Genomic DNA, 14,993 nt, shown 5'->3' with positions numbered 1-14,993 from the left:
TATGGCTACTTCACTTGAAAGAGAGAGGAGAGAGGGAGAGAGAGAGAAAGGGAGAGATCATGTCTAATGATGGTTCCCATATTCTAGTTGCAACTGCCCATATGGACACACCTAATCGCTTTATTAAAAGTTTGCCAAAAGCATGACAACATGGCACCCCCAAATATGCTTGGCAGCTTTTTTGTCTTCCACAAATAGCAGAAGTTGGCAGCTTTTTTTTTTTTTTTTTTTTTTTTTTAATAATTATTATTGATACTTTAAAATTTTTATTTTGCATTCTAAACTTTTTATAATTAGAATAAAAAATACACTTGTGAGGAGTGTAGAATGAGATTTTGGAAGTGCTAATAACAGTTCTCTTCTAAAATTGTACTTAAGAGCAGTCATTTAATATTATAGTATAATAATATTTTTCTTTATTTATAAATGAGAGATCTTAGATTCAATTCTCGCCGAAGGTAAATTTGAACCACATTATTGCTAGCTCCCATTGTGAGGCTTAATCCACTCTCTACTTTATTAACGGAGATAATATCGTTTGTTAAAAAAAATTATACTTAAGAGCATGTTACTTATTTAGAAAATGTACTGATATTACTTCATTACAACTTTTTATATGTTTACTGACACGTAACGTATTAGAACTATTTCAAATTCCAAACTTCCAAAATATATTCGGCTCCCAGAATACAATATGTAATTAAATACGTGAAAAAACAAAATTTTAGATTAATCAACAGGTTCATGTTAAACCAAGGTTCAAGAATTTAGCTTTGAGTCTGCCCACATTATTCCCTATTATTCCCTCTGCAAGGTCTCTTTCATCCCCATCAAGTTTTTTGGCTTGTGATGACAGAATGCACTGCACTATAAGGTGCTTGAAAACAAATGACTTTATTACAATTTTCATCGGTGGAGAAACTCTTTCGTCCGGATGCAAGCCCTAGATACAAAACATGAGGCTAAAGTTAGTGGTACCAAAATATACGGGGATGGAGTGTGTGTGCGGTTCAACCACCTCCGGTTGTGTGCACTCAAGAATTTCTTCTTCATTTGCCTTAGAAAGTAAAACAAAGGATAATACTATTCACCCACCCATTTTTACATCCCACACACCGTTGTTAATTTTTTGTCATGATCTTCTTCAATCATTCAATCCAACGGTTGAAAACTAAAAGGAGTGTGTGAGAAATAAAAATGAGTGTGTGGATAACACTACCGTAGAAGAAAACACAATTTACTAAGCTACAAAGAAAAAAAGGACCACCATTATAACGTTATTTGATCTTAGGGTTTATTGTTTTGTAGCTATTTTTTCCTCCAAACAGTTGTTTCAAGTGTTCAATTGATGCTTCAATTGTTAGGGTTTGTTCCATTTTCTCAAACCATTAAGAAATGGTCCTTGAAAGCCTCCTCCTAGTTTCACTTTCCTTGATGTTAACTTAAGAAAATGAAAACTCCATCCATAGATTCATAACACCTTCATTAAGAAGGAAGCAAACTCCACCCTATATTTCACAAGAAAATTGGACGTTTCACCATTATACAGAACCATATGTATACAACTAGTAACATCTCGAGAAATTCGATCACTAGTTGTATACATTTAGTAAGACCTAATATCACCTAAAAATTTTTACCCTAACATTTTTTTCTTCTCCAAAATGATTCTGGATTAAAATTTTAACCTGAGATTATTAAAGAATGAATTTAAGCTAAATGTTTTTTAAAGTAATTTTCTTAAAAATAAATTAAGTAGATTATCCTAATTTATTTTTATAAACATTTTAACCAAAAAATATTTAGGTTCTGATAAATATTAGAATCATTAAACCGACCCCATGAAACATGTGTTTAGCCGATAAATTATTTTTAAATTGTTTTAGCTGTTGGATATAATTTTGGGCCGTTGAATTTTTTTATTAACTATAGATTTTACCATATTCGATCTTAGTCACTAATTTAATGTATTTATAAATTTAATGTTTAAAATTAATTATTTTGAATATAGACCGCTTGATGAACCAACAATTTAATAACTCATGCCGTCAGATTAGAATAGAGCCGTTGGGCTCGTTTTGGGTGGTTGACAATCACATCAAGGTGGGGCCCCCTTGCTGTCAGTGCCTCGCGCGTTCAACGAGTTGGCCTTGTTGCCTTGTCGCAGTTACCCATTTTCCTAAGCGCGTCCACGCACACTGTGGACCAGCCTCACTAACCCAGGTCTAGATTTTGACTGGTATTTGCTTGGAGCAAGTTTTAGAAGGTTTAAAACCTAAATTTTAAGTTTTAACCTAATAATTAGAGATGGTCTAAGAACCATTCGGACTTTACAAACCAAAACCACATTGGCCCTTTTGAGTTGAAAACTTCATGTTTTTCGTTCAACATATAACTAGAACTCTGGTATTGGGCTCACGGATATGTAAATTTCATACAATATATGCTGCCCATCCTATTGAGTACTGGTTTAGTACTGAGGTGCATTTATAAATTATTTTTAAATTGTTTTAGCTGTTGAATATAATTTTGGGCCGTTGAATTTTTTTATTAACTATAGATTTTACCATATTCGATCTTAGTCACTGATTTAATGTATTTATAAATTTAATGTTTAAAATTAATTATTTTGAATATAGACCGCTTGATCAACCAACAATTTAATAACTCATGCCGTCAGATCAGAATAGAGCCGTTGGGCTCGTTTTGGGTGGTTGACAATCACATCAAGGTGGGGCCCCCTTGCTGTCAGCGCCTCGCGCGTTCAACGAGTTGGCCTTGTTGCCTTGTTGCAGTTACCCATTTTCCTAAGCGCGTCCCCGCACACCGTGGGCCAGCCTCACTAACCCAGGTCTAGATTTTGACTGGTATTTGCCTGGAGCAAGTTTTAGAAGGTTTAAAACCTAAATTTTAAGTTAACCTTAATTAGAGATGGTCTAAGAACCATTCGGACTTTACAAACCAAAACCACATTGGCCCTTCTGAGTTGAAAACTTCATGTTTTTCGTTCAACATATAACTAGAACTCTGGTATTGGGCTCATGGATATGTAAATTTCATTCAATATATGCTGCCCATCCCATTGAGTACTGGTTTAGTACTGAGATGTTTTTATAAAAAGTTAGTATAAAAAAAAAAATTGAGCTCAAAAAAATATTTGATAAACACTTAAAAACAGCTTATTTTCACAGTTTTGGATGAAAAAAAAGCTGAAAACGTGAAACAACAAAAATGAGCTTATTACAGTAAAAATAGTTTTTTTTCAAAGCAAAGCTTAAGCATGACTATACAATATATGGCTGCATAAGTATGATTGGAAGTAGTAGGAAAGGGAATATCACAGTAAACCATGACACAAGTAAAACTCGAAGATTCGATAAACTTAACCCAAAGACAAACGTAGATATGTAAATTTCGGTAACTCCATAATATGTACAATCGTAAAAATGTTGGTCTGTGACACCGATCGACATACTATCAAAGTTTTAACTCGCACATAACATAGGTATAACAACACTATGGCCCGGCGATGCGTTCTTGTAAAATACCTGTACACTAAACACTGTACGTGAAGTTTTTCGCGATTTTCACGCTTTGCAAACCCTTTACCAGAAGCAGGGTGCGTCCTCCCCAGGCATAAACGGAGTCCTACAAAGAGGGCATGTAACGTTCGAGTAATTCAACCACTTCTCTAAGCAATGTTTATGGAAAATATGGCCACAAGACAAGCGGTTGATCTCTGATTCGGGTTCAAACTCGGTTAGGCAGACAGAGCATTCGTGTTTCTGCTGCTTGAAGCTACACACAGCGTCAAACCGAATTGCTGGGATATGGCTCCTGATGTCCTCAATGTAACTAGCCGAAGGATTGACATGGAACTCAAATGATTCTGAGAGGTTTTCAGCAGAGTCTTCTGATGGGAAAGAAGATGAGGAGGCTGATGTGAGACGGATACCAACTACTTGCAGGACTGATCGGATTATCCCCTTGATAATGGAGACTGATAGAGCTGTGTTTACTAAAAGCACACATAGAACTCCTTCTGATGGAGCTGGTAGACTTGAGAGACCCATTTGAACAAAAACCGATGTTAGAGGGGTTCGGATTTGTGAATATAAATGTATGGTAAACACCGGAATATCCAAACTCAAGCTAAAATCAGTAAAAGATTGTTGAGGGGCAGTGAAACCAGAATGAACTGGCAAAGACACGAAACGGGAGACAGATTAATTCAAACGAAGTTGAAATGTCACCGATATCTTGGTGTTATCCGACCTGCAATGCAATAAAGGAAAGTATTAGAAACCTTTCATATAAACAAGATCGAATCATAAAAATTGATCACAAGGAGACCCTTGAGCATTAAAAGCTTAAACTTTCACAGCGGAATTCGTATCAAGCACAAAGATTATTTGATCAAATCGAAAAGAGATGGAGATCATGAATACGCAAATAAACAGAATAACAAAACCGATCCAGCAAATCCACAAAATATAGGGACATGAAAAGTGCATGACCCGCAGAAGAATTGAAAATTCAACACCTTTTCTTCTTAAAACACCCCCTTTCCCCCTAATGTCAATGAAACGTTCAAAAATATAACTGAAATAACCATGCTTTATACCCCGGACTTTAAAAAGAGCAGAACAAATTATTACCTCAAACCCAGCAGAGATATTAAAAATTTGAAGCAAAAAATAAGCATGTAGAAACAACAACAGCAATGGATCCAAATCTTGAGAACCCAAATGGCAAGATTGGATGGAAGGGGAAAGAAAAACCATTGAGAAAGCTTCTACCACCATCAAGATCTAGCAAAAATTTGACCATCATGAAGCCTAAACCAGTTAAAATCACAAGATCATTACCAAATTAAAGACAAAACAGATAAAGCAAGCAACTTGATCCCACCCCACAACCCAATTTCCTAAACCCAGCACACCCAGCAACAAATGTATCATAAGATCTAGAATTCTTCGAATTAATCCCTCAAAAAACCATTAAAAATGCATTCTTTTGATTACTAACAGAAAAAATGAACAATTTTGATCAAACCCAGAAAAGAAAAATGAAGAAACAAGCAGAAAATAAAGTCCGCAACTTCAAAAAATGGTTGAGAATTTAGACTTACAGAGTGAGACTTTTGGAGCTTTTAAGCTTTTTCAGTCCTTATAAAAACAGAGTACCGACCAGAGGAGCTGAAGGAAGAAGAAGAAGAAGGGATTCAAGGGATTTTAGGCAGCAGTCACACACACACAATCAGCATATAAATATATATTTTGTTTGACAATGGCTGCTCAGCACAGTCCGTTCCTCACTATGTATATATAGCAAGAGGAACAATCCACACCAAAGATTACCGGCAACTTAACCCAATTTCTCTAACCATGGTTAGGCTTCCGTCTTTTGCGGACTCCATCTTCTGTTAACCATGGTTACTTTATATCAACATCGTGCTCTGTTTACAGGCTTTTTAACCTGCTTTTCTTCCCATTTTCATGTCTCAGCTTTCATGTCTTGTTTTGGTAAAACATTCTCTTCTTTTACTTGCCAATTTTATCTTCATGGAGCTTTGTGTTCGATTTACCTACCTACCTGGTATAGCATGACAAGATTTATCTGCAAAGATGATGTCATGGAAAATTTACATGGCAAATGGTGTGATTTTATTACGAGCTTTACTATATACCTTCTTTTATAGTTTAAGACTCGAAATACTATTTTTTTTTAATGTTAGAATGTCTTAATTTCTGATTTGATGTTGCTTTTTCACGCTTTTATTCTCTTCTTTTGCACTTCTCTCCTTAATTACATCTTCCGAGTCTAGGAGCACGGCCCTGCATAAGTCTGCTAGGGCCTTGGTCCCAGCCTCAAGCAGCTCTCACCCTTCCTCCAAACATTCCCAACAAATATGGAATGCTAGTATCATCAGATGAATTTACATTTGTAACAAAAGTTTCACAACAGAATTAACATTTTTTAACACATCAAAGGCTCGTGCAACTTGAGTCATTTTGTGTATATAGTCAGTTGTATAAACGTATTTATTTCGTTTATCGTGTAATAAATAAAATATAAATGTTAAGGAGACTTTCTCAAAAATAAAATTCTTCATGGACTCTCTCCATCACATCTTTTTAACATTCCATACTAATATTATAAAACATAATGTCAAAAACATAAAATGCCAAAAAATCCATTAAAAAATCTCAATTTAAGACTGTTGTTAGTGTTTCTCTAAAGAAAAAAACACAAAGTTTTAAAATTCTATAGACTCATCATATCATGTTATCGAGTGGCCAAAATATAGGTAAGATTGTTCCTACTTGCTAAGATTTCGCCTCCGATAGACATGTGTCATGGGATGTCTGATTACATGTCATTTTTCACCAATTGTCGCATGCCAATGTGTCCCATTGCTACAATGTCTATCTGCACATCGGTGCATATGTGTCTACATTTCTAGGTAAGGTTTTGTTTGTGGACTACGCTTTTCTTGGAAAGTAACCCTTGCCTACGTGTCGTTTCTCCAAAGGAGCACTAGAAAAACGACATGGTAGTGGGCCAATGGGAGCCGAGCACTCCAATCATCAGCACCATTTGCCACGCGGCAAATGGCCAAACAAAGTCATCTACCACTAGCCATGCATGGTCCATAAGGATGAAGATAAACCTCCTTTTTAGGGTTTTAACCTTTTTCTTCAAGGAACTTTCACATCTTACAGATTCTCTTTTGCCAATTTCATAGCCAAAAGAAAAAGCAGAGGGAGTGTCCTGCAAGTTATATTTTGTGTGTTTAGGTTGACAGACACATCTTTCCTGGAATCTGAACTGATCCCATAAAAACATGCCAAAATGTCCTTTTGGTTTGGTAAATAATTGAACTATGGGAGTGGTTCATGCATGCACGCAAAGGAAGGACCAAAACTGTACAAATGTATAGTCACTGGCCACATCAAAACTATGTTTTGTCTGCGTTTGCCCTCTTGTTACTTGAGGTTATATCTATTATTTTAGCATTTATTTTGATTTGATATCACGCCTATTCGCAATATGTACTAAAATTGCCGTGTCTTTCATGTCAAATATGACGTGTTAAGTTCTAATATTATAATAAGTTATTGGTAGTGTTGAAAAGTTGATTTCTCACTGTGCATGAGTGTAAAATATTCTACCGACTACAGCCCCTCTTACAACTTTATACATTATTTGACTTTTGTACGGGGTTGAAAGAAATATTCTAACGCGTTGAAGGTTTCTACCAAAAGAAAAGGACTTTTGCTATGTGTATATATATATAATAAGCACCATTTGTACTATTAAGTTAAAGATTGCTTACCCAACTTGATTGGATTGATGTTGGATTAGTGATCTAAATGCTGCTTTGTGATTGAGTATAAATATTAAAACATATCTAACTCTTCCAAACTTTCATCATAAGATTACGTAGATAACTTCATCTTTGGAAATGCCAACTTTGCAAATGATGATTGATGATGATATATTTGTAATAACTAGCTTGGTATTGTTCTTTAGTCAAACAATAGGACATTTTAGTGATTGATAGGTGAGCAAAGAGTTTGTAAATCTCTTATTTATTAACAGTATTTATTCATGTACTCGGTTATAGCGTGAATTCTTCACTTATTTTACATTTCAGGAAAGAGGTATTGACTGATTTCTCCCGCGTAAACTTGTAAGGCGCTATTAGTTTTTCCGTTGAACTTTTATAATTGGCTAATTTCTCTCCTTAATTTTAATTTTAGCCGATTATTTCTCTGAATTTTTAAAATTGGCCAGTTCCCCCACTCATAACTCTAATTTCCCCCCTAAATTCTAAAATTCAAACAAATAAGTGTAGGAAGTGAACTAGTTGAGGAGAAGAAGAACAAGAAAACAATATGTTGTCCACATTAGGGATAAAATAATTTTTTTGCAATTAGAAATTTAAAGTTCAAGGAGAAAATTGACCAATAAAAAATTTCAGGACACAGATAATCGACTAAAATTAAAATTTAAAAAGAAAAATTAGCTAATTAAAATGTTTAGAGATGGCTAAAATTAAATCATAGAAAAATTTGACAACTCCTTATCAAGTTGAAAGGAAGAACTACGGAAATTGAGAAATACCTCTTCAAGAAATGACATATGACATTGCCAGACACCATTGTTGGTGACTCCATTTAATGGCCGTTAGCTGGTGTACACACAATGGACATGGACCTGCACATGCACCGTTCGTACTATAATCTGGAAAAGTATATTATGCGTGACAAGTTCAAACGCTTATGGATGCAATAATACAGATCCGACAGGCATTAAGCACAGATTTGATGGTGAAATATACATAATATATGTATATATATTTAAATCGATAAGTTTTGTCTCCATGTCATGAATAAAGGAGTGGAAACCAGAGATTCTGGGCGTCTCATTCTCCTCCTCCAAACAATCTCCTAATCTTAAAAAAAATTAAAACTCTCCAAATCTCTTCACAAATTAGCATACGTACGGCCAATCCGCATCTTAAACCCCAAACCCTAAACTCGAAACACCGTATACCAACATTATCATATCCTTCCGTTTAACTATGCATGCTATTGTTTTGTAGTAAAAACTTCATTTGTTTTATATAACTACGTTCAACAAATCTAAATTGCGAAAAAAAAGTTTCAATCTATAATTTGAGTACATGACGCCGTATGTATTTTCATTAATTAATATGGATACGTTCATGTTTGCATGCGCTATTATTTGTTTATTTTAAAGGATTATAAGATTAAGAATTTAAGAGTGGTTTCATAAAAAGGACTATACATATATATAATCTTTTGAAAGGTAAGAGTGCTGTGTAGTGCGATGAAAGTTCATTGAACTTTAGGTAACTCTGATAGGAAAAGCCTGATAATGATATGGTATCAGGTGGATTTCACGTGCTGCCCATCTCTTATTTATTTCTTGTCCATTACCATTTGCAAACCCTACCTCTTGTTACCATCTTGGGTGCGTGCTGCCCATTGACCAATTTTTTATTTTCTCTTCTCTCTCACATTATTTGTCCTTTTTCTTGCACAAATTGATGAGTTTACTCAATGCAAGTTATTTAGATTATTTTGCCAAACCCTCGATGGGCGTTAAGGGTGGGATAATTGTAAAGGAAAATGACAGCACATTTATTTTAGCTTTTCTTACATTCATTTTTAATTCTAACCTTTATTTTTGATTGAGTTATTTTTTGGGGTGTGAAAGGTTAAAGGATAATTTTTGCGTTCCAGAAGCACATATCTCACTTTTTGTGAATTTTTATTATTTTTAGATTTGAAACCGTTCATTTCTTGATATTCATTTGAAGATCACTCATGCAAAAATCATTTGAATTGGATATCTTTTAGACATCCAAATGTATGGAAGAAATCAACATCGTGAGTGATGCTTGAATTTTTTTGTAAACATGTGGGATATGGTTATGATGGAGGATGGAAGATTGCTTCAAAGCGCATATAAAATGCTTTCTTTCATATTCTATTTGCCTCCAAGTAACTCAATCGTTTCTTAACCAAATTTGACCCATAATATATCAAAATGAAGATAGGAAAGTATAGAACAAGATTATACCTATTTGGAAGCCCAATCGTTGCCGGAGATGGCCGAAAAATATCCTGAAAGGTGACTAGTTTACGGGAAAACTAAAAAACTCACCGAAAACTGGGTAAACTTTAAACGTTCATAACTTCTTCAATACTCAACAAAATCGAGTGATTCAAAAAAAAAAAAAATCATACTTGTTAACGAGACGAAGGGAAGGTAGCTAATTCGTCGTGGTTTGGCCGGAAAACGACTTGAAAGTGGCTAACTCGAGACCAAGACAGCCACTTTGGAGCCATTTTCCGGCCTTAGCTATCAAGAAAGGTACCATTCTCTTCGTCTTGTCGAGAAGTATGATTTACATTTTTGAATCACTTGATTGCGTTAAGTATTGAAGACGTTATGAACGTTTAAAGTTTACCCAATTTCCGACGAGTTTTCCAGTTTTCCCGCGGACTAGTCACCTTTCAGGCTATTTTTCAGCCATCTCTGCCAACCATTGGGCTTCCAAATAGGTATAATCTTGTTCTACACTTTCCTATCTTCATTTTGATATATTATGGGTCGAATTTGGTTAAGAAACGATTTAGTTACGAAGCTTTGAAAAATTGCCCAAACTTTCGGTCAAGAGCTCCAGGACATTTAACGGAATGACCAAAATAATGGATGGTGGACAATCTCAGGGACCATTTCTATTGATTTTCAATCTCAGGGACCAAAGTGATATGTTATGCAAATCTCAGGGATCATTTTGGCTAAAAAACCCTTTCAAAATAATAATACAATACTAAAAACATTTTGTAAAATTTTCTTGAGCAGTTCTCTTGAAAGCCTAGTGCATAACTAAGGTGTCTTATGAACTTGAACCTTAGCTTAGTAAAGACACATCAAAGTTAAATCGAGATGGAGAAGTAGCTATGCTTTGAACTTACGATCCCACTATATGACCTAACCAGACACATCTACTTTTGAACCCCTTACGAGTGTTTCTAAAAACCGACATGCGGATTGGCCTTGTGTCTATATCCACCTTCGTAAGTGCTCTAGAGACTTACCCAAGTCGCCTGGAGAAGGCGGCACCAGCTCCCCACTCATATAGGTAAGCATGCAGTTCCCTGTAACTGTAGTATTTTAAGTAGTCAATTCGTATTAGGAGTCATTGCTCAACAGCCCCATACATTACAGGATCAGTCACTCACTAGAAGAAAAAAGTTCATCTACCACGGTGGATGTCCGTGATAAATTGCAATCTATCATGGACATTGTGCCCATTAGTATTCTGAATGTGATAGAAAGTCTTTATTTCTACCATGGACCATGCACGTTGTCAAATGTAACGGATTATGCCCGTAATAGATTGAGATCTAACACTACGTGCTATGGTTATTGTGGATTACAAATTGATCACAGCTAATGCTCGTTATAAAAAAATTTCCAAAAAAGTAAAAAAAAAAAAAATTTAATAAAAAAAATTTATATAGATATTTATATACAAAATTGCAAATTTAACTTTATTAAAATTCATATATTCAAATATTACACTAAAATTAACAACAAAATGAGTAGTTATATTAAGAAATATACCAAATCACCAAAATATGTAGAGACTTTGGTTCACACTCTAAAACAAAACTCGAGTCCTAGTTCTAACCTTGGTCCTCCAATGATATTTGTCTTCTCTGCAATTGTTTCTTCAAGAAGACACGCTCCTACAAGCCAATCACACTTTAAATTTGCAAGTGGCTGTAAATGTAGTTCATATTTGAGTTATAAACCCTCAAGAATTAGAACCACCAACCACCTATGAGACAAACAAGGAAAAATATAAAGCTTAGAAATCAAAACTCACCACTCAAGGCCCATATATTGAAAAATTCAAATCCACAAAGTCAATTACACAAAAAGCAAGCAATCTTGATGCAAGTGAATACTAAAAAAATTTATTGCTATAATTCATGGCTCTCTTTTTTTATTTCAAACCACCAGGCCATAGATTGAGTTTCTTACTAGAAGAGTAGGGTGACATGAAAAATAATAGTCAAAAGGACAGAAGACCATTCCTGTGTGAGAAGTGCCTGAAGGGATAATCAAGTAATATAAGCAGAGGAGAATGGTTAAGTAAACCAAACTTAAGCAAAACTAAAACTCACATAAAAACCTTTGGGTGTCAGTGGAGAAGAGCTTGCTTTTGATTTTCACAATGGAGCAATCGATTTTATTTCTCCGCTTCTGCGAAACTGTTTTCTCACACGTTTGCATTTTCCCTCATTCGTTTACACGTCTACATAGCGAGGTTTGTCATGTTAGTAGATTAAAACTTCTACAAGAGAGAGCCTCTATGTGTATGTATAATTAAGTAGAAACGAGAGTTGCAATACTAGGATGTGCTCCATGTAGATTGCAGAATGTAACCATGAACATCATGAAAAAGTAGGCGAAGCACAAAGGTAACAACTAACAAAAGTGCTTGATAGAATCCAATCATTATGTATATAGATGCAGAACATAGAAATACAAAAACTGAACAAAGTAGAATAAAAACAATCTATCGGTCTTAAATTGTGACCGACTCAAAAATAGAAGAGGAACGATGAGCTTCACAATGCACAATTTGTGTTTTTGCTGGATTCTAGTAACTGTTGGCAACGTCGTAGAATAAAATTGAAAACAAAAATTTACTCAAACCATTCGAAGTAGCAGCCATAATGAAGCTTCTTCCCTCCTTCTCTAATGTTGGATTTGTAAATCACTGAACGTGGATTTGTGAGTTCTTGGTAGTTTATTCATCTTTTCAGTCATTTTGCGGCAGTTTACTCTCGAGTCCTCCACGATCAGCTTTCCTTTTTGCATGTTCAATTTCTTGAGTCTTCCACAATTAGGTTTCCTTTTTGCACATTCAATTTCTTTTCTTTTTTCATTCTATTTTATCTCAGTTTGTGGCAGTTTAGTTCGAGTCCTCCATGATCAGATTTCTTTTTTGCACGTTTATTTTATTCTGTTTATCTCTTTTAATTGTTATTTTTTTTCTTACAAAACTACCCTTAGTAATAATTTCGTTTCAATTAATGCGTTTTTTTGTTTCAGGGTTATTTTGGTCCAATAATTTTTGGTGAAGCCTTGAGACACCAAACTTGACTTCTGGCTTTCTAATATTAGAGATTAGAGATTAGAGATACTAGTTGATTAAAAAAATAAAAAATATAAATTACAAAGATAACAATTACAGTCCATCGGAAATTAAAAAGCCACTGTTGTTAAAACTTTTTGCAACCACGACCTTTCTTGTGGACTATTCTAAAAATCTCTGCCTAGGCGCTAGGCGGCTGGTCAACGCCCTGATTAATGCCTAGGCGTTTGGAAATTAAGAAAGAGCACCTAGACCTACTGAGGCGCCCGCCTAGACCGCCTAGGCACCTGCCTAACCCGCCAAGACCCGCTTAGGCACTCGCATAGGTTGCGACTCACTTAGACAGAAAATAGATAACTTACATTTTGCATTTTATTTTTTTCAATAAAATTGTAAGAGACTTATTGAATACTTAAATGAAGACACATTATATGCTCGTTTCCCATGTTTTCATTATATTCCAATAGCTCATAATATATATATGCCATTCTATTTTGTAATTTATGATGAAATTATATATATTTTAAGTATAAATAGATACTTATTTACAAGAAATATAATAGATTTAATTAAATCTGCCTAGTCCGCCTAGGCGCCTACCTAGACCCCGCCTAGGCCCTAGCCCACCGTCCGACTAGCGGCCTAGTGTATTTTAGAACTTTGATATTTAGCTAAATTACAACGGGCTTTAAACGTGCGTTGTTATTTTAACCATTTCAACCATGGTTTTGTTTATGCCAGTTGTTATAATAATTATTTACCACGAACTTCGAATGTCCGTGGTTAAATTTGACTTTTTATAACGAACTTTATACGTCTGTGGTCAATTAGCCGTGGTAGATGTAGTGTTGTGGCTTACTGTTACCTTTGGATGGAAAAATTAAATAGTAGTGTTTTCATTATATGAAAATCACTTAGTGCTTGCAATCGCCTTCATATAATGTACTTCTGCAACTCTTAACATGCTTTGATTACATGTTAAGGGTGAGCTCACTTATTTCAAGAACCGTCTGAAGTTTTTTATTTAAAGGATTTGGGTAAATTCACCTATTTCCTTGGGGTGCAGATCACATACAAGACAAATGGTGACATTCTTGGGAATCAATCCTAGTATATATTAAGGATTTAGTTCACATGGCAGGTATGGGTTCATGTAAACCTACCTCTACTCCTTGCAAACCTCATGATCAATTACTGAGATCCAACTTTGTCCAAAATCATAGTTTGTTCATTGCAATACATGACCTTCACTAGAGGCTAATCTTTGATTTAACAATAAAACTAAATTCATTTAGCGCGCACATTGCACCAGTCAATTGCAGTATGCTAATTAAGATCCCATTAACCTTCTTATTTGGATAATTTACGTACCGTCATGCATAATATATATCAAAATTTTACAAAAAGAAATACATCACAATATCAAGATATGCATCAGCAAATTATAAGCAGCCTACCAAAAGATATATGAATCACCAACAGCATGATATTATAGTTTTGAATGTCAACAAAAGCACTAATTTCAAATCACTTTTCCAGTTTGGCTTTTAAGTTTATTCATGTATTAACAAAAGCATGTCTATGAATAAGTAAAGTAAGCGCATGCACCGCTTCAAGCATGCTTTCAGTAACAAGAACACAACAACACATAACAGCAGCAATCGCAAAAGATACAAGTCCTTTTGCATTAGACAGGACAGTTTGCTGTTGTAAGGCAGTTGCCACTTTTGAGTTACAGGTCCTAAGAACCTCATGCCATATAAGTAATCCATACCGTTCCAATATCTATCACTGCAATTTCCTCAATAGTATAAAATTAAACATTTTCAAAGAAAAGAAGACTGCGCACGACATATATACAATAAGAAGCAACATGAAATGGAACGATGATATCCAATCCACTTTATGTCTTAATTAAACATATACCAAGTGATCTACATAATTCAAGCATATGCGTATTTGTAATTCTCATAACTAAACCAATCAAACATTTAGAATTTCGTTTATAAAATTTTGTACCAGTTATGTATAAGCCTTGAAATTGTCTTGCATAAATTTGAAATCATATTACTTTGCCCCTCTTGCATTGCCTCCACCAAATCGTTGTCTCCATTGTTGCCTCCACCAATTCAATGCATCCACAGAATATATGATATATTATCGAACCAAGCAATCTTCCCTCAGAGTCCATAACCAAAGGCTAGAAATAGAGTCTGAAAACTGTTGGGGAAAATTTTGTAAGCATGTGAGTTATGGTTATGAACTTATGATGAAGGATAAA

At 34.8% G+C, this 14,993-nt stretch overlaps 1 protein-coding gene across 2 annotated transcripts; it reads right to left on the bottom strand.

Moving 5' to 3' along the window:
• Positions 1 to 3,372: 3,372 nt before the first annotated feature.
• On the bottom strand, positions 3,373 to 5,288 carry LOC137707965 (probable E3 ubiquitin-protein ligase XERICO). 2 transcript variants are annotated; one of them, XM_068446917.1, is made up of 2 exons: positions 5,132 to 5,288; positions 3,373 to 4,275 (listed from the first exon to the last, which is right to left on the bottom strand). In XM_068446917.1, the coding sequence occupies exon 2, from the start codon at positions 4,071 to 4,073 to the stop codon at positions 3,606 to 3,608; it is 468 nt and encodes a 155-aa protein (XP_068303018.1). In that variant the 5' UTR covers positions 4,074 to 4,275; positions 5,132 to 5,288; the 3' UTR covers positions 3,373 to 3,605. The 2 variants fall into 2 exon arrangements, with proteins under 2 accessions (XP_068303018.1, XP_068303019.1); XM_068446918.1 differs by lacking the exon at positions 5,132 to 5,288 and adding an exon at positions 4,782 to 4,843.
• Positions 5,289 to 14,993: the final 9,705 nt, after the last annotated feature.

This window comes from Pyrus communis, chromosome 11, assembly GCF_963583255.1.
Source record: "Pyrus communis chromosome 11, drPyrComm1.1, whole genome shotgun sequence".
NCBI lineage: Eukaryota > Viridiplantae > Streptophyta > Magnoliopsida > Rosales > Rosaceae > Pyrus > Pyrus communis.
Note: the sequence above shows the minus strand (reverse complement) of the source record. Positions and strands in the feature narration are given on the sequence as shown.